Genomic DNA, 26,706 nt, shown 5'->3' with positions numbered 1-26,706 from the left:
TGTCCCTGGCCTCTGCTTTGGGTTGGGCTCAGCCAGCTGCTCTACGTGGAGTTTTGCATCTGCCTTTGTAGTAAGCGATACCGTTCAGTTTTGATAGGATCCAGCCTGATTGGCAGGAGAAACTCTGGAGCCTTCAGCGTGCTGAAGAATATAATAGATATAAATAATATAATAAAAATATAAAAGAAATACATATAATAAAAATAATATAATAAAAATGTCACGTGTACTTAGACTAAATCTTCCAGTTTGCCTGAAAAGCTGGCTGCTCCCATAGGAAGATCCTTCGGGATTGCCCAACGCTCATTTTCGCGTCTTTTTTCCTGCTGGCTTCAGTAAGAGGTGAACGCGGAGTGCTGAAGTGTTCACTCACTTACAAGTAAAGGTTCAGCGCTCGAGGTTTTAGTGAATGAAAGGCATTTATTTACTTGGTTACACGAGTGAATCAATGCAGCTCCCCACAGCGCCAGGGGCTGTTGGCTCGGGCTGCAGACGGTGCTCTGCCAGGGGCGGAGAGTAAAGGTAATGGGTTCCCGGCTTGTCTGGGAAGCAGAGACTGGCCTTTGGGGACAGGGATGTTCCCTGTCCCACTGCCCTGCACCTCGGACCTTTGCTGGATTCCTTTAAATGCCTTGGACCAAACTGATTTGACCCGGAGCACTCTGCACTGCTTCTGAAGTATGTGCTGACACAACCAGTACTCATTAACTTTCTTTCTCTTTGTTTTCCTCCCTGAGCCAGCTCTCTGACCTGTGCAGATTTCAATGCTGTTCCATAATGAATGGCTTTAAAATCTAGCCTTTAAAGCTGTGATTTTTGGGGCTTGCACGTAGATTGCAAAGTGCCCAGTGCAGTTTGGCAAACTGAAATGACAGGTGGTGAGTTCCACTTTGGAAGGAGTGAGGATAAGCAGAGGTTTATAGCAGGAAAGCCATGCTTTCATGCTGAGGTTGATACAGATAAGGAAATATTTTTTTCTTTAAAAGAGTATACTCAGTGGAAGAACTCAAGTGATCATTGGCATTGTCCTGCTTTCTTTAGAATTCACAGAATCACTGCCTGGAGAAAGAGACCAACCCCACCTGAGCACAGGCACCTTTCAGGAGCTGTAGAGAGTGATGAGGGCACCCCTGAGTCTCCTTTTCTCCAGCCTAAACACCCCCAGCTCCCTCAATCACTTCAATACCTGAAAACATTCCTGGATATCTCTGTATTTGCTCAGCTAATCCCTGAGCAGAAGGATAGCCTCCTGCCTTGTGTGTCTAATAAAATAATTGCTCTATTCCATCCCCAGTGTTCCTTGTCTTGGCCTGGAAAGTTCAGACAGGTGGGCTCTGAGGGCTGTGTCCATTCCATCTTATTCTGGAGGAATCCAAGGGAAAACTCACTTCAGTTCCCTGTGTATAAATCTCTGTACAAACACAAGTGCTCTGTATTCAGCCATGAATGTTCTCTTCAGCTTGGGAGTAAATGATAGGTAGAACACCCTCCTTGACTTTGAAATTGATTCTCATCTTTTATTATGTTATGTTTTTCATATATATATATGAAATATTGTAACTTTGTCATTAAAAGAGGCCTAAAGTGCACCCTGTTCTTTTGGTAGCAGCAATTGTAGAAAATCTTTCTTCTCTCTCTGCTTGGATCTTAATTTTAAGACAACCTTTGGACATGCTAGGGGAGTTGGGAACTGGATTCTGGTGCTTCTGTCCTGTGAGACCTTTAAGCAATGATGGCAGCTAAATGTTCTTAGTACTTATTTTGGGAAAGTTCTTTCCTTTTCAGTAGTATTTTTGGTCACATTGTGTCATGAGGCTGTAGCTTGGGTTGTCCTTGAGACAGGAGAGGTTTAGGGCAGTGAGCAGCTATCACTTCTGGCTCCATCTTCTCCTAAGCTCAGCTTAACTGGTCAAGGGGTTTTATTATTATCGTTACATACCGTGGGGTCCAGTAAGGATTGTGAGTATGGACCCATCTTTTAATCAGAAGTTGAGGATCTTGCTGATAGAGTTTTGTCTCCTGGCCCTGCAGTGGACTTCATCCTGAGCAGGCCAGTGACTCCTTACCTAAATAAAGAAGCTGGTTTGGAACTGAGTTAGAGCCATTCCATGTTGAAGTAGCCTCTCAGTTTCCATTTTGTGTCCTGTTTTCTCAGTCCTGGTGAGCACCTGGGAGCTTGGAGCTGGCAGTGAGGAGATTGGCTAATGAGCATCTTCAGCCTTTGGTCCCTGAGCACTGGGACCTGACTATCATGAGGCTGTGTCACCTGTCACTCTGCAGCTCTCTTTGCTTTCCTGCTTGCACCTTTCTACTTGCAGAGCTGAACTTTGGGAAGCCCCCAAAAAAAACCTCTCTAAGTTACATCAGTTGAAATGGTGGTGTTGAAATGTGTTGAGTGCTCAGAGAATCTGTGCTGTTCTTGGCAGTGCCATTGCTCTGCTTGCTGCTTTGTTTCCCTTCAACCCATGTGTTTGTATGGTTGCTGTTCCCCCTGTTCCCCTGCTGGTGTTTTGCTGTTTCAGAGCTCAGTCAGTGCTGGTTCCCAGGGGAGGCAGGGAGCTCCTGTGTTGGAGCTGTCAGCTGCACTCCCACTTCCCTGCGTGGGCAGAGATCCCCTCCTCCCCGAGATGCTCAATTGCCATTTTTGTGGGACACGGCTGAGGAGGAGGGTGAGACTGACAGGAGTAATGGAGAGAGGATTTTGATTTTGTTTTACTTCATGTCACCAATGGGAAGAAATTAAAGCCTACTTACTTGGCAGCCTGTGAGTCTGGGAGATTTCCAGTGTCTATACGAACTGAGCTGTGTTTTCTTTGATTTGGGAACCTGTGGCTTGTCCCGCTGCAGTGGTTGGAAAGCTCTGCTCCTTCTGAAATTCTTCCAAGAGTGGGAGATCCAATTCCTCTAGGCAGCCTCTTGTAGTGCCTAAGTGTGAGAAACTTTGTGTTTGTACCTCCTTGGAATTGCCCTCGCTGCATTTTGTGGCTGTTGCCAGTCGCTCCTGCTGTGTGCCTGTGGAGATAAGGAGGTGGGAATAAAGGTTGCAACAGTGTTTGCAGAAGCCTGGTGTTGGAACAGGCTGCAAAGGCAGCTGGAGAAGAGGAAAACCAAGATGGACCACTGTCACTAAGAGCAGTAGGTGGAGAGGAAAGGTTGTTTTCTTCACCTTTTTGGTGATTCTGTTTATTGGTTTTCCTTTGTGGTTTTAAAAAGTTTTATCTTGATTGATATAGCAAGAAAGGAAACTTCATGAAGCTTCTCTTGTGTTTCACCGCATGCAGTAAACAAATAGCTCAGTGCATTCCCAGTGCTGATAAAATTGGCAAATATTTACGATGTAGTAAAGCTGTTTGTGCTTTGTCACCGATTCACAGATGTGTTGGCTCAAGTGCTGAGTGAGCAGGAGGCACTTGGCTTTCTGCAGGGTGAAGCAGGAGCTGAGTGGTGTTTTCAGTAAGAATGGAGGTGGACATCAGTGGGTTTTTGTTAGGTATGTTTGGGACAGTCTGATGGCTGCCTGTGGGGAGGAAGAGGTGAGAAAGTCTGCTGTGGACAGCAGGGCTGCTTTAGAGCATTGGTGAGGGGGAAAGAGGCACTCCAGGAGGCTTCTCTGTCCAAATTCTCACTTTCACAGGCAGAGAGTGAGCTGTAATGTGCCAGAATGCATCAGCCCTTCAGCTGTGGTCAGGCTGATTTTGGGTGGTTTACAAGAGCTGGAGGCTGTGCTGCTTTTCTGGGCTCGTGTGCCTTTCCTGCTGTTCCTGTTGGTGCCAGTGGAGCTGTGCTGCTCCTGTGCCCCAGGCAGGCAGGCCCCAGAGGAAACCCCAACCCCAGTGCCTCCCCTCTGCAGTGCTGGGGGTGGGAGGAGAGGAGGGAGCTGCCTGCTGACCTCAGGTGCAGTGTGAGAGAGATGCTGCACTCCAGAGCCAGGGATATGTTCCTGTTGTTCCTGGTGGTACCACCACCTGTGCTTGGGATGGTTTTTATTTGGGTGTAACTTTTGAGCTTCCCTGGTTATGTTTGAACATTTTTTATGTGAATACCACACCTGGGTCTATGTTGTTTGCTTGATTAAGGTTATGCTACTTTCTTCCCTAAATAGGCCAAACTACCCTGTAGCTCAGCTTGTTGCTTTTTTTCTTTATTTTTCTTCATTAGTTGTGCTGTTGGAAGAGCTATAAATCAGTTTTGTCCACGCACTGGAGCTCATTCTTTTTTCTGACCAGCTACAATATGTGAAAGTTTAAGCTTTTGTTTGGGGGGGAAAAAAGGCAAACCTTGTGAATTCCACGACAGCATAATTACTCCTAAAGTATGCAGGAGCCAGGCAATGCTGGGCTGCTGAAGGGATCAGGATCCTGAAAGGCTTGAGCTTGGCAGCTGGCCCTGCAGAAAGCACGGCCTGTGAGTGCTCAGCCAGGATCCAGGGACAGACAGAGCTGCCTTTTGTGTCAGGTGTGGAGCTTGGCTCCACAGAGGCAGCAGGAGCGTGCACAGAACTCCCTCTCTGGACTGCTCATGTGGGTTTTCATTCAGACCTGCTCCACTGGCATCTTTCTGACTGAAAAAAGGAAACTTTTTTTTTTTCCCATTGAGTGGATGAACTCGATAATGACTGTTTTAAATTGGTGTTGTGGGCTTTTTTCAGTGCTTGATGGCTTCTTTCCGTGCTTTTTGCAAAGCAGCTCTGCCTGCAACATGACTTAGATGCCAGAAAGAAGAGTGCTGGTGAACACCTTGCCCCTGAGCTATTGTTTTTCCTCAGGTATAAAAGTCAGCAGGAGGAGTCAGTCTGTGGGAGCTGCTCAGGCTGTCAGGGTTCTGCTGCCCCTTCTGAAGATGCATTCCACTCTGGTGAGCAGGGCTTTTCACCTGTTTGTGTTTCTCTCACAGGTGTGTGGTGAGCTGTGAGAGCTGTTGAGCAATGGCATTCAAGAAGGTTTGGTGTGCCCTAGCCCTGGGATTTCTGCTGCCTTTCTCTTGTGCCCACACGGACTTCTTCACTTCCATTGGTGAGAACTGTAGCCAAAAGAGTTTCAACTTCTTCACTTCCATTGGTGAGAACTGCTTTGCTGTAGCCAAAAGAGTTTCTTGAGAGTGCTCAAAGCTCATTCTGCAAGGATGTGTTCATCATCCAAGGTCCTAATTGAACTAAACCCATTACCATGTTCATTACAGAACTAAACCCATTTCCATGTTCTTACCAGTTATTGGCTTTTCTTTGGGGAGAAATGGGCTTTAAGTCAGCCCAGGGTGGTCTAATGAGCCAGGCAAGGCTTTGTAGTCACTATTTATTCTTAAGGGTACTGGGATTGAAGCAGAATTTTGGTGCTGCACACATGTGGAAGGAGGTGGTGAGCTGCCAAGGGCACATAATGGTGCAGTTTGTCTGGACTCACCCTTGGCTTCTGCTGGGCACTGCAGCCCTTTGTGCTGAACCACTTCAGCTGCCTGCTTGCAGGAGGTGAAGCAATTATTAATTAATACCAGAGACCCCTTGAAGTCATGGATATAACCTTAAAAATAAAGCCCTGGATTAGTGGTGTGTATCAAACACAAAGGCTTTGTGTATATCTGTAGCTTTCTCTTTATTTGCTCTACATTATGTATGCTTGGATGAAAGATTACTCTGTGGCAAACTATTTCCTTTTCCAAATGAATCCTAAATTAGTTCTAATAATAAATATGCAGTATTACATTAATTTCCATGGCAACAAGCTTGGTCCAGCAGGAGATTTTCTCCTTAAATAAAAAAAAAAGCCTTACTCAGACACTCCTTCAGGGTTGTTTAAGCAAATGCAGAAGGACTTTTGGGGAAGTAGAAAAGAGGAAAATGCCTTTAATTCTCAGGATTTTGTGTTTCTCCTTGACTCACCGAACTCTTTTTTTTCTAGGTCATATGACAGACTTAATTAATACAGAAAAAGATCTGGTTGTGTCACTCAAAGATTACATTAAGGCAGAGGAAAGCAAGCTGGAGCAGATCAAAAAGTAAGCATTTGGTGTCACAATGCTAATGGTCAACCATTTGAGTCCATCCTTATGCAAAAAGTGCTTCCTTAAGGCTGATTAAATTTGTGGAATTTTTTCTCTGGGGCAAAGCTTAAAGTAGCAGGTTTTGCTGGGTGTTTGTTGTCAGTTGTTCCCTTTCAGCACTGCATAAATAAGAAGAGACCTGAGCATGTGAGGAGCAGAGCCCAATGTGACAGATTTTATCACAGCTAGAAATAAACCTATTTTATCACTGAACAGGATGCTTTCCTTGCTTTCAGAAATATGCATAAATCTGTCTTGAGGGTGTTGAAACAGTTCTAGATGGAGGAGTGGTTTTTAGCTTAGCCTTTGTGTGTTACTTTCTGGTGTTCCACCACCCAGGAAGAAAGATCCTTCTTTGTTGCTTGAGACACAGGCTTGGAATTGCTGCCAGGTTTGGAATATTCCAAGGAGATTCTTTACAGCTACAAATTAACAAGGAATTGTGGCAGTTGGGCATCCCAGAGTGTGTAAGCACAGCTTATTGCAGCAATGTTGCAGCTCTCTTTTCATTTCATCAGAGGTGCTCCCTGGCAGGTCAGGAGAGTTTAAATAACTGTCACAGAGATTTAAAAAAAATGGGGAAAAAAATGCCAGCGTTGTTTGTTGGCACCTGGAGGACACTGGGAGCTGCTTGTGCAGTGGGAAATGCAGGGAGGGTTTGACCCTGAGCCATTGGAAGGCACAGGGTGAAGTTGGTTCCTTTCAGCATTGGGCTTGCTCTGAGCTGGAGCTGGTCCCCAGCAGCTCCTCTGGTTTGGAGGGAGCCCCTCCCTGGTGTGGCTGCTGGAAAACCCCCAGGGGCTGTCAGAGTGCAGGAGAACAGTCAGGGACAGGGGGGAGATGCAGCCAGGGGCACCTCTGGCAGCTGTGAGCCCCTCCCTGCCCCAGGCACAGCCTGCAGCTTCCAGCCAGGCAAACCAGATCCTGGAGCAAGAGCAGCTCCAGCTGATGGGCACAGCTCCCTCCAGGCTGCACGTTCTGGCTTTGCTTCCTTGCTGGAGTGTGGGATTCTCTGTGGGGTGGGGCTCCTCAGCCTCAATTTACCCTCATTGCAGGGTGTTCCTGCACCTCTTCATGGTGTACAGCTGCTTTCTTTTCTATTTTTTTTTTTTTTTTTGAAAGCTGTGCTTGTTTTGGGGCACCTTGGGGTTGTGAATGACTTGTGGTACTTAGAGAAGTTTGAGTTGGTGCTGCAGCACCAGAAACTGGGTCTGGGCTCCTCATTTGGGGGTGTGAGAACTCCTGAATGTTCTTCATCCAAGCTTTCAGCATGGAAAGGAGCTTTGTGGAGAGAGGCAAGGGGCATCTCACAGATGTAAGTGTGTGTCTAAACATAAAATAATTTGAGCCAAGCATTGAACTGCCTTTTTGTAAGCCTTAGGGGGAAAAAGGGGGTGATTGAAAGATTGAAAATGTGGGTAAAGCTTTGTTTTTGATTAGTCCTGCATGGCAGCTCATAATGGAAGTGCTGGCACTGCTTTTGGGGCTTGTAGGAAGGAACTCCTCCAGCAGGGTTCCAGCAAGGGCTGCAAGAGCAGCACAAGATTTGGGCTGCAGCTGAGGAAGAAGATTTAATAAAGGAGAAGGAAGTAGCCCTTCTTGTTCCTTTTAGAAGAACTCTAAATATAGATAATGCAGAAGATTGCAATTTTGGTTGACTTTTTTATTAGTGAAGACATTTGAGTAGTTTAGAATCAGTTCTCTAGCACAGCACCAGACCTCTGTGAGGCTTTAATGAATATTTTCATTCTAGATGGGCAGAGAAGTTGGATCAACTGACAGCTACTGCCACAAAAGACCCAGAGGGGTTTTTGGGCCATCCTGTGAATGCATTCAAGTTGATGAAAAGGCTCAACACAGAGTGGGGTGAGCTGGAGAGCCTGGTGCTCAAGGACATGTCAGATGGTGAGTGTGTGTGCCTGCAGCAAAATCCAGCATCACTGGCTCACAGCAGGTGCTTGCCTGTTGCCTTTCACATGTCAAGGCTTGGATGAGATTTGCAAATCTGCTTTTGAGACTGAGCATTTGTGGAACTAATCTGAATTAGTGTAGTAAACACTTAATTGCTGCCTCTTTTCTTCAGCAAGAGTGGGAGCTCTTTAGCAAGGAGCAAGGACATGAAATAGTTGACTGTGAAAGACACTTAGCAAAAGGAAGCCAGGGTGGTTATAATGGACCTGTGAGACTGTCTCAACAGCTAATTAATACCAGATGGAGGTTTGCAGTTAGGAATTGTAAGAAAGCAGAGCTTTCAAAAAGAAAAGGCTTAGTCTCTGATCAGGATTCAGCACACTCAGCTTCCCTGTTGCTGTGAGAGGGGCTGAATATGGCAACAGAAAAGGCTCTGCACCTGCCAGCCAGAAATCTGCACCAGTGTGTCTCAAGCCCTTCTGAAGGGGTGGGGTAAATAAAAAGTGTTTATTTTTTCATTTTTCCTTTGCTTTCTTTAAAAAACCCCAAACCAAATGCAAACTGTGCAGCCTGTGCTGTGAGTTCAGGTCAGACTCATGTGAAGGTGGATTTTGGCTTTCCCTGGGGCAGGGAGCTCACCCAGCTCCCAGGACAGAGGTGAGCACTGTTTCCCTGCCTTTCCCAGGCTTTATCTCCAACATGACCATCCAGAGGCAGTTCTTCCCAAACGATGAGGATCAGACTGGGGCAGCCAAGGCCCTCCTGAGGCTGCAGGACACCTACAACCTGGACACAGACACCCTCTCCAGGGGGAACCTGCCAGGTGAGAGCCATCCATGGCTGTTCTTCGCATTTCCTAAATGTCCTGATTGCAAATTGTTTGCTCTCTTCCACCTTGCTTAACTGCTCAGCCTGAAGGGAACATTAGGAAGGGGTTGAGCTGGGTAAAATGAATGAAAAAAGTGATTTTTTGGTTGAAATCTGCATCTTTCTTCTAATTACGGTAAGATAATCTAGTGTTAAAAGTTTCTAATAAAAATCAATAGCAATAAAATCTTGCCAGGGTAGGTTTTTTTTATTGTGTTGCACTGGCAGATGCCTGGTTTTATTATAAAACATAATGCATTTTAACAAGTTTTTTTTTGAGCTTAAACTTCAGGGATTGTGTAAACTGATGAGCAAAAGATGCTGCATACACAGACTGGAGCCTGTGTGGCATTGCCTGAGCTGATCTTTAGTAGGCTGCTCTGTGCAGGAGAAGACACAATTTCTCTTTTTTGTCAGAAAACTTTCTCTGCTAATTCTTCCTTGTTTTCCTCTGTTGAAAAATAGTCCTGTGCCAGCTGGCAAAAAATCAGCTCTGTACAATCCATCTTGTTTTTGCAAGTGCTTATTGTGGTCAGATGCCTAATAAAATTAAGAGTAATTGGCTTTATGTGTTATGATGTATAAGCTTGCTTTTGGGTTTGGTTCAAGACCTGCTCAAGGACCTACAGATTCCTCCTAATGCAGTGAGCAGCTCATTGCTGTTTTCTTCAAACAGGACAGAAATACAAGGGGAGGTTTTGCTGCTTTTGAAGCAATGAGCTGTCCAGACTGTGTGCAATGAAGTGTACTGGCAGAACCTGCAGTTTCTGGAGGATAAAAAAGAATAGCTTGGACTCTGGAGAGCTCCAGAGAACTTCCCACGTGGTCACTTGTTTGTGCTCCTTTTCTTCATTCCCAGGGAATTTCTTTTGGTCCAGAATCTCATCTACTGCCAAATTATTGTGTCCTTGGAAGGTTTGCAGGTTCAGGCTCAGGAAGCTGCAGTTGCTGCCCATCACAGGAATGGACAGCAGAACAGCTGCCCCCTCTGAGCACTGCAGAGCTGCTGTGAGAAACTCAGAATGGGTTAAGATGTAATCAGGGATGTAATTCTAGCTGTAATAAAACACTGGCAGGTCCTGTTTCCCTTTTACAAGATAAAATTTGGTTTTTCATAGGGCCTGTATTTCCAGAGGCAAAAATAGGAATCTGTAATTTGCCTACTAGTGCTTTAATCTTTCAGAGGTCACTTAAAATGTTTCTAAAAATGACTGACTTGAAAAAAATCCCAAGCAGCTGGGAATTTACTCCCTGATGTTTTCCTTCTCCTCCCCCACCAAGCTGTCACTAACAAGTCGTGGTTCAGTAACATTTTGAAAGTGATAATGTGATGTCCTTGAAAACAGAGTTCTGAAACTTCAAATTTGGCTTATTTTTGCTCTTGCTGGAAGTGGTTGGGGTTTTGAGGAAGGAAGGTCTGTTTAATTTGATTTTTCACTAGTGGTAGAGACATTTAGCTGTTCCCTGGTATTCTGGCAGTAGAAAGCTGCATCTGAGTGCTTGTGTGCCAAGGATTTACAGGCTTTAGAGACTTCCAGCAAACAGCTACTGCAGAAGGGAGCTGTGGGAGAACAGAAATAAAACCCTGCTGGGAGGAATGAGAAATAACTCAAATGTTTCTCAGAGCACAGGTCTGGAACCCTGTGTAAACTCTTTTGTTTTGCTCTAAATACCCAGGTGTGAAGCACAAATCCTTCCTAACAGCTGAAGACTGCTTTGAGCTGGGCAAGATTGCCTACACAGAGGCTGACTACTACCACACAGAGCTGTGGATGGAGCAAGCCCTGAAGCAGCTGGATGAGGGAGAAGTGTCCTCTGCAGACAAAGTCTACATCCTGGACTACCTGAGCTATGCTGTGTACCAGCAGGGGGACCTGGCCAAGGCCATGGCACTCACCAGGCGCCTCCTGGAGCTGGGTGAGGGGCACAGGGGCACAGCTCTGCCTGGCTTTGTCCTGGGCACTGCAGCCTTGCCTGGGGTCTGACTCCTATATGCATTTGTAAAGTGTGGTTTTGCATTTTAGATGGGGCTTTGCTCCTGTGTACTGAAGGGTTTTCTTGGCTTCTGTCCCTTTTTCTGTCTGAAATCTGCTTCTCTCCCTACATTTTGCTTTCCTGGGTTGAGATTGCTTCCCCTTAGGTAGAGGCAAAACCAAAATTAATGAAATTGAAACTAAATTGGTGATAGTGACATCTCTGCAGATGGTTTAAATACAAATTCAGCATGCTGAAGATGAAACACTTACACAAACAAGAAATACAGCATACAGGACAGTGACATAAGAGTCTGCTTCATGAAAAATGAAAGCAATTATTCTCCTGTAAATACTCCACTGACTGACTGTGTAATGGATGCTCTGGGAAGCTCAGAACTAACCCCAGCATAGCAAGAGCCACTTATTAAAGAACTGAAGCTAATTCTGTAAGTTAAAAAGCTTTGTCACCAGAAATTTTAAATCCCACCAGGGTGTTTTCAGGTTTCCAGCCAGTCATGCTGTGCCAGCTCTCTCCCTGTCCCATTCCCTTGTCTTTCCCTCTGAAGTGGGATGGGCTGGAGTGGCCAAACCCTTTTCCTCAGTGCTGTGACCCCCATGTGCAGTGAGGGTTGGAGAAGCAGTGGTGTGCATCTGTTTCCTTTTGCTTTCTGTGAATAACCATTTCTGGATGATTCCTCAGGGGCTGGAACCCTGCCAGTGATCCCCGTCTGTTTCTCTGTCCATAGATCCTGAACATCAAAGAGCAAACGGGAACATGAAATACTTTGAGTACATCATGGCTAAAGAAAAAGAGGCAAACAAGTCCAGCACGGATTCAGAAGAGCAGGAGAAGGAAACTGAGGTTAAGAAAAAGGATTACCTGCCTGAGAGAAGGAAGTACGAAATGCTGTGCCGTGGGGAGGGGCTCAAAATGGTAAAGTGGAGTAGACTGTTCTCAAATGTTTGAAACCAAACAATGTCAGGAATTTGTGTGTGGTGTGCAAGCAAGGAAGCTGTTAGAGCAGCTGGATGAGTGTGCAGAGCTGAGGATCATGTGTTGGATTTCTGCCCCCTTTGGCCTGTTCAGTAGACAGAAAGTAACACTGCCTCAGGCACTGCTGGCTGTCTTGGAAGTGCTCCATCCGTGTAATTAATTGAATAAGGATGCTGGAAGTCCAGACTTACAGACAGAATTAAATAGGGTAGTTGGAGTAGTTTGCAGTCAGTTCTCTAGCACAGCACCAGACCTCTGTGAGACTATAATGAATATTTTCATTCTAGATGGGCAGAGAAGCTGGATCAGTTGGGGTGGTTTTTTTAGTGATGAAATTATCTTAGTAGGGTTGTGTAAAGTAATGCTTGCTGAAGTATTGCACAGCACCATGAAAGTGCAGACAGCACTGACCTCTCAAAGTGAAATCATCTCCTTAACCTGTCCCATAAGGAGGTGGGGAGAGTGAATTGTTTGTGTGTCCAGGATGTGTTCTGCCCTTGGAGATGCCAATGTCCTGTGGCAGTTTATTGTAAATCAAAGGGGAGAGAATGATGCATCTGACTCCACTGATCTCAGAAGGCTAATTAATTACTTTATTATACTATACTATATACATTTCATCTAAACTGAATCTGCCAAGCACTCCCTCTGCTGACACCTGCTCACACTGCTCTGAATCCTGTGACTGTCACCCAGCAGTCCACACATACACACACACACCTGGCCCTGACAGGCCAAGGAAACAAAACATCCTCACTTTGGATAAACAATCTCCACATTGCATTCTACTTTGGCACAGCACAGGCACAGCAAATGAGATAAGAATTGCGTTCTCCCTTTCTCTGAGGTTCAGAGAATGCGAATCTCAGAAATCCTTGGGAAGAATTGTGCCTTGCTTTTCTCTGTGAAGAGAAATGTGGCAACACCAGTTGTCTGAGTGCCCCTTGCTGTGCCTCCCTGCAGACTCCCCGCAGACAGAAGAGGCTCTTCTGCCGCTACTACGACGGGAACAGGAACCCCAGGTACATCCTGGGCCCCGTCAAGCAGGAGGACGAGTGGGACAAGCCCCGCATCGTTCGCTTCCTGGACATCATCTCCGACGAGGAGATCGAGACCGTGAAGGAGCTGGCCAAGCCCAGGGTAAATGCTCCCCCTTCCCTGCCTCTGCAACCTGAAATCCCTCATGTGCTCGGTGTGAGTGTGAGTGGCTGGCTGCTCTGCAGGGCAGGGGGTGTGCAGTGAGCTCACACCTTGCTTGCCTCACCTTGCAGCTCTTGAAGGAGGCTGGGAATTCTCTGTGATGACTGGAGCCAGGTCCCAGCAGGATTGTCAGGCTCTTCCAGCAGACACAATTTCAGCTGGTTTGGATGAGGAGGAGAATGCCCTCCAACATTCCCTTCCTCATCCAAACCAGCAAGAGTGGACTGGAGTATTCCTGACTTGTGTTTAGTATTCTGCTTTTGTTTCTTTCTTTTTTAAGTCTGGAAGGGAAAGGCAGCCATTCCTCTGGTCCTGGAATGCCACCTTATTGTACAGACAAGAAAGAATGGTTATATTCTCCATTTTGGTGTAAGACTGGCTGCTGTTGATGCCTTGTGAAGGCTGAGCTAGAACAGAGGCCTGATGGAATTAAAGAACAAAGCAGGGATTTATTAAAAGGATCTCCTCAATGGATCCACCTTGGGCAGCACAAGAGCCCAGCCAGGGCTACACTCAAGATGAACCAAAATGGTCACAGAAATGGATGACTGGTCACAGGGTCTCACTTTTATAAATTCTGGTCCATTTGCATATTGGAGTTAATTGTCTAATTACAGCTTTAGGTTATGGAGCCCCATCCTACTTGTTTTTCTCTCTTCAGTCCACATTGTTTATGCTCTTGGGCCTGAGATTTGGATCATTTGTCTTTGGTCCCAGCTAGAGAAGGAATTGTTTTGTCTCCCTGCTCTGTGCACAGAGCTCACCATCCCCTAATATGAAGCTCAGAACTACACACTAAAGCAGCACAGAATCTGAAGAATATAAAAGCTAAAAGCTGAGGCCATCACTGTCTCCAGGCTTGGAAGCTGCCTGCAGATGAAAGAGCTTTAAGAGAGCAGGACATAGGTGGTGGGTTTTGGCTTCTTATTGATGATGGTGGCTCATCAACCCTGCCTGAGACACTGGATGCAAAGATTGTTGTTTCTCAGTGAGGAATAATCCAGGGCAGCTCGACTGTCTGAGAGAACAGGAGTGTCCCAGGCAAACAGCAAACTGATGGAGTTGCCTCCTGTATCCATTTGGTGCAACTCTGCAGCTACAAATGTACACTGAAGATGTAGTTAGTTAGATTAATTTATTTTTCCATCAATTCTACAATAAGACTTAAACTCATAGAAATATAATTTTCCTGCTTTTTTCCTGTGCTTTTGGCCTAAATGGCTTTTTGTCCAGAATGAGGTGAGCAGATGGAGACCAGGGGAATAAGGGCATTCAGTGCAGGAGAAGCTGTTGGCTTGGCCAAGAGCTGTGGTTGTACATGGGCACCTGGGCAGTGAGGCTGTCCTTGACCTACCAGGGAGCCTGAAGGGGATCTTAAAGCTCCCTGAAAGCTGAGATTGGACATTGGGAAGAATCTCTTCACTGAAGAGTTTGGCAGGCCTTGGTAAGGGCTGCCCAGGGAGGTGGCAGGGTCACCATCCCTGGAGGTGCCCGAGGAATGGATGGACAAGGCAAGGTGGACATGGATCAGAGGCTGGAGTTGATTATCTTGGATGTATTGTCCAACCTCAGTGATTCTGTTCTGAGGTAATGTTCTGAACTGTATGCAGGAAGTGCAAGCTTTTCCCTCCACATACCTGTGAGGCATCTCCTCCTGCAGCCCTGGCAGGCAGCTTTGCTGCAGGGCTGAAAATCAGAGCCCCCATTGCTGGTCTGGAGGTGTTGGAGCTCCTTTGCTCCAGAGTGATGCATTCCACACTGTGGAATGTGACCAGATCACTACTTGACAGAGTAGAAAACTGTAAATGTGTGACTGTAAGCTCTGAACTTGCTGAGGTCACTGTTTTCCTGTCAAACACTCAGCTCATGGCAAAGACTTGGAGACCTTTAGGCAGGAGCATCTGTATGCAGTTACTGTTCCCATATTCCCTGTGGCTGAAGCCTTGCACGGCTCAGCAGCAAAAGGATTTTGTTCTTGGAGACCTAAAGGTCATCTCCTCCTTCCTGCTGCTCGGGCTGCTGCCATCCTCTGGGAGGAGAGTGCTGATGTGTGCCCAGCCTTCTGCCCTGCTGGCAGGATGGAGCCTCATTATTCAGCTCCACAGTCTCACTGGAATTGTAGTTTGTGCCTTGTTTTTTCATGTGTCTGCATGGGAGGAGAGGAGAGGCAGCATACTGGGAGCTCCCAGTATCCTTTCTTGTAGGTATGGAGAGGCCTTGGCTTGTTTGGTTTATTTTAACAGTGGAGAAATGTTTCTGATTTTTTGGGAGTTGGCCTGACATTGTGCCTTTTGCAAAATTTGGGCTCTGCATCCCAGCCTTTGCGGTTATGAGTGATGGAGAGTGCCTGGTAGTACATGAACCAAGCTAAAGGGCACATGTGGGGTTCTGAGTTGGAATATTCACACAGATGGGAAGGCATGAAGTAAATGGAGCACAGCAGAGGGAAAGGAAAGCCTTGAGGTAGGAGTTCCCACTTTGTGTAAATGTGACCATGGGTGAAGCAGAAGTTTGTGGGAGCTCAGTGCTGCTTTTGGTACAGGAAGGACTGAAAAGGAATGGTTTATTCACCTTTGGCTTATGGTGCTGCCTGGATTGAATTTACCTGTCAAACCCCTCATGCAGGGACAGGACAGTGTAACAAAGCACCACTTGTCCCCATGCCACACCACTGTGCTGCTCCCAGAGCATTTCACTACCAAAGAAATCCAAGCTGCTGTAGTTTGCTTTATTCAGACAACCATTCTTACTACAAACATGCAAACAGGACTTGTGGAAAAAAACCTTAACCCAAACAAGAAACCTTTCTTTTGGTAAAGCTGGAGCCTGCCCTGGTTCCCTGTGGCCCTGGAGGGCAGGTGCCAGGGTGGTGGCGTTGTCCCCTGGCCAGGCTTCTGGATGGTCGGAGTGCTGGGCTGCAGATTGTGCTTGTAATGCAACTTCTGATGGTTCGCTTCACAGCTGAGGCGAGCCACCATTTCAAACCCCATAACGGGAGCCTTGGAGACGGCACATTACAGAATTAGCAAAAGGTAAGAGAGCTCTGCCACAGGTTTGGGCCTGCCATCAGTGTGTACGTCCTGCTCATTCTCAGGAAACCAGCTGGGCTGGAGAGACAGCTTGCAGTCCACCTTGTGATTCCCTGCAGATCTGTAACAGGCTGGTGCTGCTGAGTTTCTCAGTCTTTTCCTTCAGCTGGAAGTTCTGGGGGCGTGTTTTGATTTGTTCTTTCCCTTTTGGTCGCCTTCTCAAGTCTGTTTTTTCAAGCGAGTCTCTGCAGTCAGTGTGAAAAATACAAGATGCCACAAAACCTTCAGTAAAATCTGGGGTTTGTTTTTAATCTATACATTCTTTTCCCCTTGCTCCTTCTCACAACCAAGAATTGTCTTCCCTTTCTTTGGAAAATGAAGCAGATCTCAAAATGCCTTAATGGGTGTAAGAAATGCTTCAGGTCCTTGCTGTGCACACAGACACACATCTTCTTGTCCAGGATAATCCCGCACTCCCAGCTGAGCTCCTTTACCTCCTGCCTGACACAAACCTGGCAGAACACAGGCTCACTTCCACCGGGCTCCTGGTTCTTTTCAGCTTGTCCATTAAGTACTACAAGAGCTGAATTTAGCCAGTGCTTTCTAAAATTGGCTGGATTTGAAAGAAACCACCTGCCCCTGCTTGCCCTCCCTTGGTTTTAGCCATGGTAATTAAAGATTGGCTGCACAGGCCATCAGCACTGAGCCAAAATTCTGGGAGGAGTTAAAGCTTCTGGGTGAGGAGGAATTGTCTGGGAAACTCAGCATCATAAATTACTTGTAGAAAGTCTTGATTTTAAACCAAAAAAAAAATTTAAAAAAGGAGGAAAAATAATAAAGGGAGGAAAAAAGTGAAAGGACAATCTAACCAAATTATTCCAACCAATTTGTTGTGATTTGGACATGGCAGCTGCAGCTTGTGTTGCCCTTCCAACCATTGCTAATATGCGAGCATCACATCCGGACCAATCGGAACCTTTCAAACACCTGGGGCTTGGCCAAAAGCAGCCTGCAAGGTGGGTAAGCCTTGTCCTTTCTCTTTTTGTAGCTGAGCCGTGCTACTGTTCATGACCCTGAGACTGGGAAACTGACCACAGCACATTACAGAGTCTCTAAGAGGTAAGGGGAAGGGATTCCTTGTCTGAGGAAGTGTGTCCTGGGGCTGTGCTGCTTCAGCACAAGGATTCTGTGTAACTCTCCTTATTCTTCAGCCTTTCTGTCAAAGAGAGGGGCCCAAGCAAGCTGAGCTGTCACCTAACAAAGCACGGGGGCTGCTGAAGTAGGGATTGGCTGTCAGTGGTGGCATTCCAAGGTGGAAGTGCCCTCTCTGGCTGAGCATGGCTTGTGTGCTGTCACTAACGTACTAAACATGGGCGTGGGGCTCTGCTGGCACCCAGGGCAATGGGGCACCTGCCTGCTCACTTTTGCTCCTCAGTGCCCACACTTGCTCAGGGCTGGGAGCTGCTGGGATTCCTGGGAGCACTGCCCAGTAAAGCTAGGGGATGATTTTGAGGGATTTCCATGGCGGAATGGTGGAAGGTAGTTGCTGCTCAAATAGAAACTCAGTGTTCTTCCAGCTGCTTTGACAAACCCCTGAATTTGGAATGGCCTGGAGCTGAAGGGCTTTAATTTAGCTGTGAATTGCTTCAGAAAGGTAAAAGTGCTTCCAGATGTGGGCTCACAGGAAGGTGATTGATTCAGGAATGATGATAAGCCTCAGGAGAACTGGAAAACCACTGGAGCCAAGGTCCTTAAGGCCACTCTAGTGGCAAGTTGAAAATGGTTTTTTTTATGCCTCATACCCTTGCAGCACGTGGGTCTGTGTGCTCATTGGCACGTGCAGGTTGTGGGAATCCTCTGGAAATTGTCTGGGAAGCTCTTACATGTTTGCTCCTTAAAACTGACCCCATGGAGGGGCTTTAGGAACATTCATCTTCCTGTTGGACATGTGTTGCATTTAATTTTTATTTCTTGTTTTTAATGTTCAAGTCTGTCCATGTCTTACCTATCTTGGTTATTTGTCACTGCATATTTGGAAGGTTTAATTTATTCACATGTGGGGTTTGTCCTCTGTGCCAGACAGCTCTGGAGTACTTCCTGAGAAAACTCCTTCATCCTTTTGAACATCCCCTCATGTCAAACTTGTGCTAATGGTGGGAATTGGAGAAGGTGACCAGATTACTGATGGAAATTAGTTTGCATAATTGGTCTCTACTTAAATAGATGAGGCTTAGTGAAAGAACTTTTTATTTTGAGTTGTGACTTTTCATTAGTAGGGAGTGTTATTCCCTGAGGTAGTGCAGATGCCACAGTCAGAAAAAATAGTACAAGGCACCACCCAACATTAAAGGCCAATTAAAAAAAACAGGATAGAGCCTGGGGAATGGGACCCTTAAATTCTTAATGAGGTTTGGTGCTCAAAAATGTGGCACTGTGGGACTTCTTCCAATGTACCCAAGAACTCTCAGAAATTCAATCACATTTTACTGAGCTAAATTTTTAAATTCAGTATGTCACTGGAAACTGGAATTAAATTTGTAGAGACACATCCAAGAAGTTGGTGAAGGTCATTTTTTGAGGGCAGGAATAGCCTTGGTGTGCAGCTCCTGCTTCCCCCTGCCTTTGCTTTCCTCTGTGTGCAGATTTGCAGGATGGCTATGGACTTCCCAAGAGAACTTGACACCTAAATCTGGAGTGGGAGGCAGAAGCCACCCCCAGCAGCCTGATTTAGAGGCCCTGTGCTGTTCCTGCTGCCCTCCTGCCCTGCCAGAAACATCTTTCCCTTGGAGCTGCTTGAGCTGGTTCAGATTCCAGATGAATCATTGCTCCTGAAAACCAAAAAATGCTCACTTCATTTTTTTAATAGATGACTGCTTTCCCCCTCCAAACATTCCTTCCCAGCACATGCCTTCCTAAATTACAGCATCCCTGCCTCTGAGAGAGCTACTGTTCCCTTGGTGGGACGTGGCAGCTCTGTGGAGGGAGGCACCTTGCCAGTGTGTGCAGCACCAGGATAAACCCACCCACTCACACACTGCTTTTACAGATAAAAACTCCCTTTCCCCCCTTCCCTCTCCTCCCAGCAGGCAGCCAGAGCTTGCAGTATGTCATGCTAAAAGTTTCCACTTCAGAAATACCAGGCTGGGCTTTTACTCACTCCCTGTTGTGTCTCTGCTGGTACTTTTCTGCACACCAAGTGTGCCTTAGAAGGCTTTTAAACACAAATCCCAGTGTTTTGTGGCCAGTGACCTACAGAAGTAGTGTTGGGATGTGATGTCTTCTCCTAGACTGACCAGTGCAGCTGAGGAGATGAGATCTGGGGGAGGGTGTGCTGCTCTTGTGTGTTCAGTAGCTCCAGAGAATTCTGTGGTTTTTCCATAATGTCCTGCTTAGTCTTTAAATTATTTCTGTGTAGAAGCATCTGCCATTCAAAATCTCTGAGGTGCCTCATGCAGAATTAGAAGAGGGAGGAACCTGGGACATTTTGTGGCTGTCCCCATCCCTGGCAGTGCCCAGTGCCAGGCTGGACAGGGCTTGGAGCAGCCTGGGATAGTGGAAGGTGTCCCTGCCCATGGCAGGGGTGCAATGGGATGAGCTTTAAGGTCCCTCCCAAGCAAGCCATGTCTTGATTCCATGAGTCAATATGATTATTCCTGACTGTTTGTGATGCATATCAAAGTTGTTAAAAGCCCCCCCAGTGTGAATTCAGCATGCTAATGGAAACATTAAATTTTTTATAACAGATCAGGAATGGCTTTTTACAAAGCCAAATGGGTCAGCAAAACACCAAACTCGTGTGGTCAGGGAACTGGGTGGTTGTGTGGTGGTTATTAAGGAAATACCAAATCCTTCTGTAACTAAATCAGTGATAACTTGACCTGCCCTGCCTGTGGCTTCCCAGGAATTGTCCCTTTTTTGTTGGGGCCCACCATGGACTCAGAGGTGACAGCTGGTCAAAAATAGGACAGAATGCAATGAACCTGGAAGTATGTAAATATTAAAAGAAAACAACCTGCTGAGCACGTTTAAGGCTGCATCTCCTGCACCACTGGCCAGGGGAGTCTTCCTCTTGTTTTGATAGACAAGGGCAGGAAAAAAAGCCAACTTTGTGTGAAGAAATTGTTTTGAATGACGCAGAAACTTTTATCAGCAAGGGACCAAGCTGGGACAGCAGCAGAGGAGGGAATGTGTGACAGCTGGAATATTCTGTGGCCAGGCAAAGCCATGGCTGCAGCTGGCATGGCACCTCCAGGGTTAAATCCCCAGTAACTCTGCAGCACTCCAGGCCTCCCTGTGGTTTTGCTCAGCACCCAGCAGACAGGCTGGCACTTGGAATATGGTTTCAATTCCCTGTTCCTCCACCTTTCATAGGCTTTCTTTGTATGTGGAGGCAGTTATTTTGATTTTTAAAATCCATACAGTACTCCCCTTCCTGAAAGGCTGTAGTATTCATTGCCATCTAGATAACCAACAGAGCAAGAATGCTTGGGTTTTTCTTTCCTTGGGTTTCTTTGGCTTTTTCCCTTTATTAACAGACTGGACAGAGGCAGAGAGGGCCTCCAGTGAAGCTGCTGGGTGTGTTGGGGCTCTTCTTGTGCCTTAAATGTGAGGTTAGGGCTGCTTGTGAGCATTACCTGGTCACCATGGCTGTGTGGCATGGCTGCTTCTGGGGATTTTTGTTTGGTGAATGCTTCATATCCACGTCTTAGCATCCTTCTGTCACCTGAAATCAAAGCAGATTGTGTTGTAACACCTCCTGGTACTAACAAGTGGGCCTGGGGATGTGTTTGTGCATGTCTGTCCTGAGAAATCAGATTTCTGTTATCTCATAGTTCATTCGTCGTTCAAAAAAACGCTCGTAGAGATTCTGTAACCTGTGTCAGTGCCTTGTGTCATGTGTCATGTTACTGTTCCTCCCAGGCAAAGTATTTGGGGATCTATGGGTTTTTTAAATGCAAATCTTAAAACTTAATTTAGTATAGATGTGAAGATTGATTTGAGTAAAAATACATGGATGCTGCTGCTGATAGTTTCCAGCTGGGCTCTGGGCACGGGGATTTGTGTCCAGCAGGAAGCACTGCTGAGCCCAAAAGCTGAGTCAGCTGCTAGGAAAAAAGGTAGAAATACCTATCTGCATTTTCCTGCCAAAAAAAAAAAGGAGGAAAACAAGCCCCAAATCATCAATATTATCACCCATATTAGTGCAGGGGGCTGCCAGGTAAAATGAAGGTGCAGTGGCTGGCATGGGATGAGTCAGATGAGCAGCTGTGGAAAAACTCTAATACACAGTAGGAGGCAAACATTCTGAAAGATGCCTTTGGAACTGAGGCTGACCTTCCACATTAAAAAAGAAAATGGGTGGGGGGGTTAGTTTGGGTTCCCCCTCCTTAAAAATCATTGTGTACCTGAAGCATGTGCTAAATACCAGAGTTACAATAGGCTGTTCTGACAGCAGTTGTTCCATTTAATGCATTATTTGGTTATTTTCAGAATGATTTTTAGTAGCACTGCAAGGGGAGGTGATGAGGAAGGGCAGCTCCCAGAGAGCTGGCCTGGAGGGGTGGGACATTTGGGGGAGCTGAGTTCCAGCTGCACAGACAGAAACAGTAACTCACCTGCTCCTGTCCCAAACCTTGCTTCAAAATGCATCACCCCAGGGGCTGAATGAGCTGTTGGGAGCAGGGTAAGAGCAAAACTGTGTGTGCCTGGTTTAAAAATCAGCTTGGAGCACTTCAGCCCAATGTGGGAATTCAGGCCCTTGGTTACAGACCTCCCTTAAACCCCTGCTGGAATTGGTCTTTCTAGGAAATGCATTCATTAAATTCAGGGCTTTGTAACACCCTGGAAATACTTCTGGTCATGCCACCAAATCCTTGAGAAGTCCTAAAAAGCAATTTGCCATTCCAAGTGCCTGCAAGTGTTGCTGCTGTCACTAACTGTCCCTCCCCAGCGCGTGGCTCTCGGGCTACGAGAGCCCGGTGGTGTCCCGCATCAACACCAGGATCCAGGACCTCACAGGGCTGGATGTCTCCACTGCAGAGGAGCTGCAGGTAAGTGCAGCTTGGGCTTGGTGCTAGGCACCATTTCAGCACCTCTTCTTGTGCTTGCTCGGGTGAGGTGGCCACAAAAAACTCATTTATTTACAGAGGGGGAGGAAACGCTGTCTTTGCAGAGCAGCTGTTCAGTGTGAAATGGCTTTTTGGGGCTGGAAGGAAGCAGTGATAACTGAAACTGAATAACTGATATATAACAAGAGTGATAACTGATAACTGAATAACTGATATATAACAGCAGTGATAACTGATAACTGAAACTCTGGATGTGTAATTCCTTTTTATTTAGTCAAATAAACTGAGTTTCATGGCCACAGGGTCAAACTTTGCTGCTGTTGGAGGCACTTAAAAGTTTAACTCAGGGAAGGCCACCAGAGTGTCTGGTGTCCCTGGGATGTGGGAAACACTGGCTGTATGTGTAACTTGAGTAAAGTGCAATTTAGAAGTGCTTTTGTTTATTTGCTTGAGGCCTTTAAATGAGCAGCTGCCTCCCTGACTGTGAGCAGAGCACGAGTACCTAGAAAGCAGGACACCCACAAAGTACTTTTGAAACCTGCTGTGCTCCTTGCCACTCTGTCAAGGTTCCTGGTGATAAAATGGCCAAGGATCTGGTGGAAAATTGATGGGGTTTTTTTATAACCAATTAGCAAGAAGGACAGGGAACCCTCTTTATTGACACAGCCAAATTCAGGTCAAAAAGTGGTTTCAATGTGATGATGTAAAAGCACCATACCATTTTAGAGACAGGCTGAAAAGTTTTCTGTAGAAGAAAATGCTTTTCTGCCCTGGGAAGCACCAGATTCTTACCTGGAGCATCCTGCAGTGCCACTCTTGGATGTGCTCCTGCTGCTGACAGAGCATTTGACATTTCCTGGGGCTTGGTTTTTAAACTTTATCTCTGCAAAGGCTGTAGCTGACAGCCAAACTCTTGCCTGGCTAAAGACGGATTTACTAGATCCTGTGCTTCTCCTCCCACTGTAGGTAGCCAACTACGGCGTAGGAGGCCAGTATGAGCCTCATTTTGATTTTGGAAGGGTAAGTCCTGCTTTGTCTTCACTCTTTCTTCTTCACAAGCGCTGTGTTTCTCTTTTTCAGGTGGCAAATTATGGAGTGGGAGGACAATATGAGCCCCACTTTGACTTTGCACGGGCAAGTAAAGAGCTGGAGGAGAGCTAGACCTGGTGAAGCCTGGGCCTCTGGGCTGGGGCACACTCTCTGTTCTTCCATGTCTATTAAATTTTGTAGCTCTTCCACTTTGCTAATCCATGTCCGTGGAGAAAGCCCTCTAAACCACCAGCTGAACCTGTGGAGGTTGCTCCCTGTAAGCTGAGTGCCGGCAGACTCCTGACAACTGGAAGAAGTCTTATCTCACTGTCCTTAATTTTTAAATTGGATTTAAATTCCCCACCTGTTTTATTCCAGCTTAAATTGCAGACTGCTGAAATTCAGTTGGTTATTTACTGGGCATAATTCTGTGTGGTTTAACCCCTTCAGATTAACCTTAACCCTGCCAGTCCCAGCCACCAATTCTGAATCAGGATCTCTGCTCTGTAAGCACCTGCTCCAAGGCATTGCAAGTGGTTAACAGGTTTTGTTTGGAAACACTGGGGTTGTTTCCAGGAGTAACAATTGCTGGAATTTCAGTGCACACAAACTGTGGTCACAGGGGGTGGGTTTAGAAACAGAGGTATGAGAGAAGTTGGTATCAAAACTCATCAAAATGGGGTTCATTCTTGTAAGTGGAGTGCTGGACACCTCTTAGTTGCCTGGTTTGTCACTGAGGCTTCCTCCCTGCTTCCCAGCTGGAATCCAGAGTGGAGTGTGGCAGGAAGGTGTCCCAGCTGACCCTGGGACTGAGAGCTGCCCTGGCTGCTGCCAAGGACAAGGGGGATGAGTGTAATTAAATAATTCAGTTTGCTGTGAGGAGGATTTATAGCCTCAGCCTCAGACAGCATGGTTGTTGTTACTCATTAGAAATCTGGGCTTAATGCCCTCCCTCCCTCCCTGTCCTACAGAATTTCAAAGTGCCTGGTTTATTTAAATTGATAGATTCACTCCTATTGCATTCCTCTCCTCCTTCCAAATCGAGGGGTTGGATTAGTTCTTCTGCATGAGTCTGTTCTGTGCTGCTGGCTCAGCAGCTGTGTGTCATTGGCTGCTCTCAGCAACCAAAAAGAAATGCTGATGGAATCTGCCTGCTTTTGTTCACAGAAAGATGAGCCAGATGCCTTCAAAGAATTGGGAACAGGCAACAGAATTGCTACTTGGTTGTTTTATGTAAGTGATACATTTCTGCCATCTGTCACTGCATATTCTATACCATGGAATGATTTCATTCTGCTTTTCTTTCGTTCTTTTTTACTGAAGGGACTTGCAAGTGAAGCAGCCACTAACTTTGGGGTAATACATATGGGGGAGTCTTCTTACCCAGACTTTGTGGTTCTTCCATGTGTCTTAAGGAGGATTTTCCCCCCAGATTTGAGCATTAGCTTAAATTATTTGCCTGCCTGTTTATTTTTGTATCTGCATCAGTGTTTACAGCATGTTCACTGCCTTAACACTCGAGTGGGAGGGACAGGGCTGGGACTGCACTGGGAACGGGGGGGGTTTGGCCTTCTTAAGGGATTTATGTCAAAATCAAACTTCACTTTCACTGAAAAGTGAGATTTTATCAGCCTGAACTCACCTGTCCTTCCCCACCTGTTCAGATGAGTGATGTGTCAGCAGGGGGAGCCACGGTCTTCCCTGAAGTGGGAGCCAGCGTTTGGCCGAGAAAGGTGAGCAGGATTCATCCAGCAGATAAATCCACTCCTCCCCACCACCCACACAGAAAGAGCTTGAAAATGAACCTTTAAAATAACTGTAAGCATCTCTGTGCTGTCAGAACAGTGCTATGATTTTCCTTAAGTGCAGCAACTGGAGCTTTGCTGGTGACTCCAAGGGCCCTGATATTCCATGTGTGGATGCAAATGCAAAACACTTAAGTACTCCAAAACACATCTTGAAAATACTCAAATCTGTGAGTTGATTTAGTCTTGAGGCATCTGTAGGAAATTGTCCTGCCAGGTTTTTCCTTCATGCAAGGTTTGCCTTTACTGGCCTGCTGCTCAGCTTTAGTAAATAATCTTGGCTTTCTTAAACTGGTCAGGAGTTGAATGAAACTAGCTTAGGATTAAAAAAAAAACTAAGAGCCAAGTATACAGACATACAATAAGTCAAAGGAGACTTTTTCCTAAGAATAAGAATATGGAAAAGAGTCTGCAGTTTAAAAGGAGGCTCTGAAACACAAATGCACCTACCTTTGCCTTAGTGTGTGTGGTGCAGAGCACAGGGCTGGGTGTTCCTGCCATTCCCAGGGTACAGCTGTGTTCTGGTACAATTTCTGTGTGTGGTGCAGAGCACAGGGCTGAGTGTTCCTGCCATTCCCAGGGTACAGCTGTGTTCTGGTACAATTTCTGTGTGTGGTGCAGAGCACAGGGCTGAGTGTTCCTGCCATTCCCAGGGTACAGCTGTGTTCTGGTACAATTTCTGTGTGTGGTGCAGAGCACAGGGCTGAGTGTTCCTGCCATTCCCAGGGTACAGCTGTGTTCTGGTACAATCTCTTCCCGAGTGGAGAAGGCGATTACAGCACGCGGCACGCGGCCTGCCCAGTGCTAGTGGGAAATAAATGGGGTGAGTACCTGCCTCTGACCTGAGTCTGGGCTCTGCTGGGGGGTGGCTTGGCTTTATTTTTCCTTTAGACTTCAGAATTTATGTTCTTTGTAAAGAAACATATTTAATTTACTTTATCTACCTCACATCTCTCTATGTGTTAAATATATTCTGTATAGTAGCGTATTTCATTACGTGTATAAAGGAAATTATTACTATGTCTACTTTAAGAGTTTTTGTAGCTATGTCTACTTTGAGAGTTTTTGTAGCTTTGCAGCCATACTGGAAGGGTTTTTGGTTTGTTGGTTATTTTTATTAGACTAACTTCACAGATCTGTGCATGGCAGTGGGGTTGGAATGAGAGAGTCTTAATGCCCCTTCCAACCCAAACTGTTCTGTGATTAAAACCCTCTAGAAAATTAAAATAACCTGTGCTTAACCAGAAGCTGGCCTAGAGCACATTTAGCTCAGCAGAAGAGGAGCTGAGCTGTGCAGTGATGCAGTACCTTTGTGTCTTTGCAGTCTCCAATAAGTGGCTCCACGAGCGGGGGCAGGAGTTCCGCCGGCCGTGCACGTTATCGGAGCTGGAGTGAGGCAGCCTGGGCTCCCGAGCACTCGGGGTGTGCACTGCACACTCCTGCCAGTTTACAACTGACTAACAAACACTCCACTACAGGTTCACCCCGCCCAGCTCAGCTGTGGACAGGACAAACGTGCTTTTGGTTCCCTCCAAATCCCCCCCAAGGTTTATCGACAGAAAATACCGAGGCTGACAAGTGTTAAAAAAAAAAGGACAAAATACAGATAAATACAGATGAGGGCCACAACTTACAGTGGTGTTGTGTGTGGTGTTCCTGTCACCATCATCCCTCTGAGCAGTGTGGGCAGCCAGGGGTTGTCTGGAGTCCTCCTCACACGTGCCAGGCTTAGGGCAGGATCATTGCCTGGGAGGGCTCCTTTCTAAGGAATGCTGAATGAAACCCTTTCCC

The 26,706-nt window shown here is 46.3% G+C and overlaps 1 protein-coding gene across 4 annotated transcripts; it reads left to right on the top strand.

Moving 5' to 3' along the window:
- Positions 1 to 4,747: 4,747 nt before the first annotated feature.
- P4HA1 (prolyl 4-hydroxylase subunit alpha 1) lies at positions 4,748 to 26,499 on the top strand. Of its 4 annotated transcripts, none has more exons than XM_031064457.1 (14): positions 4,748 to 5,012; positions 5,895 to 5,991; positions 7,790 to 7,941; positions 8,633 to 8,770; positions 10,492 to 10,731; positions 11,537 to 11,724; positions 12,748 to 12,924; positions 17,062 to 17,132; positions 21,964 to 22,063; positions 23,162 to 23,215; positions 24,278 to 24,343; positions 24,775 to 24,843; positions 25,642 to 25,738; positions 26,240 to 26,499. In XM_031064457.1, the coding sequence occupies exons 1-14, from the start codon at positions 4,925 to 4,927 to the stop codon at positions 26,308 to 26,310; spliced, it is 1,608 nt and encodes a 535-aa protein (XP_030920317.1). In that variant the 5' UTR covers positions 4,748 to 4,924; the 3' UTR covers positions 26,311 to 26,499. The 4 variants fall into 4 exon arrangements, with proteins under 4 accessions (XP_030920317.1, XP_005430084.1, XP_030920316.1 ...); XM_005430027.2 differs by lacking the exon at positions 23,162 to 23,215 and adding an exon at positions 23,048 to 23,101 and having other exon boundaries at positions 4,749 to 5,012; XM_031064456.1 differs by lacking the exon at positions 17,062 to 17,132 and adding an exon at positions 15,946 to 16,016 and having other exon boundaries at positions 4,750 to 5,012.
- Positions 26,500 to 26,706: the final 207 nt, after the last annotated feature.

The sequence above is a fragment of the Geospiza fortis genome, unplaced genomic scaffold (assembly GCF_000277835.1).
Source record: "Geospiza fortis unplaced genomic scaffold, GeoFor_1.0 scaffold48, whole genome shotgun sequence".
NCBI lineage: Eukaryota > Metazoa > Chordata > Aves > Passeriformes > Thraupidae > Geospiza > Geospiza fortis.
Note: the sequence above shows the minus strand (reverse complement) of the source record. Positions and strands in the feature narration are given on the sequence as shown.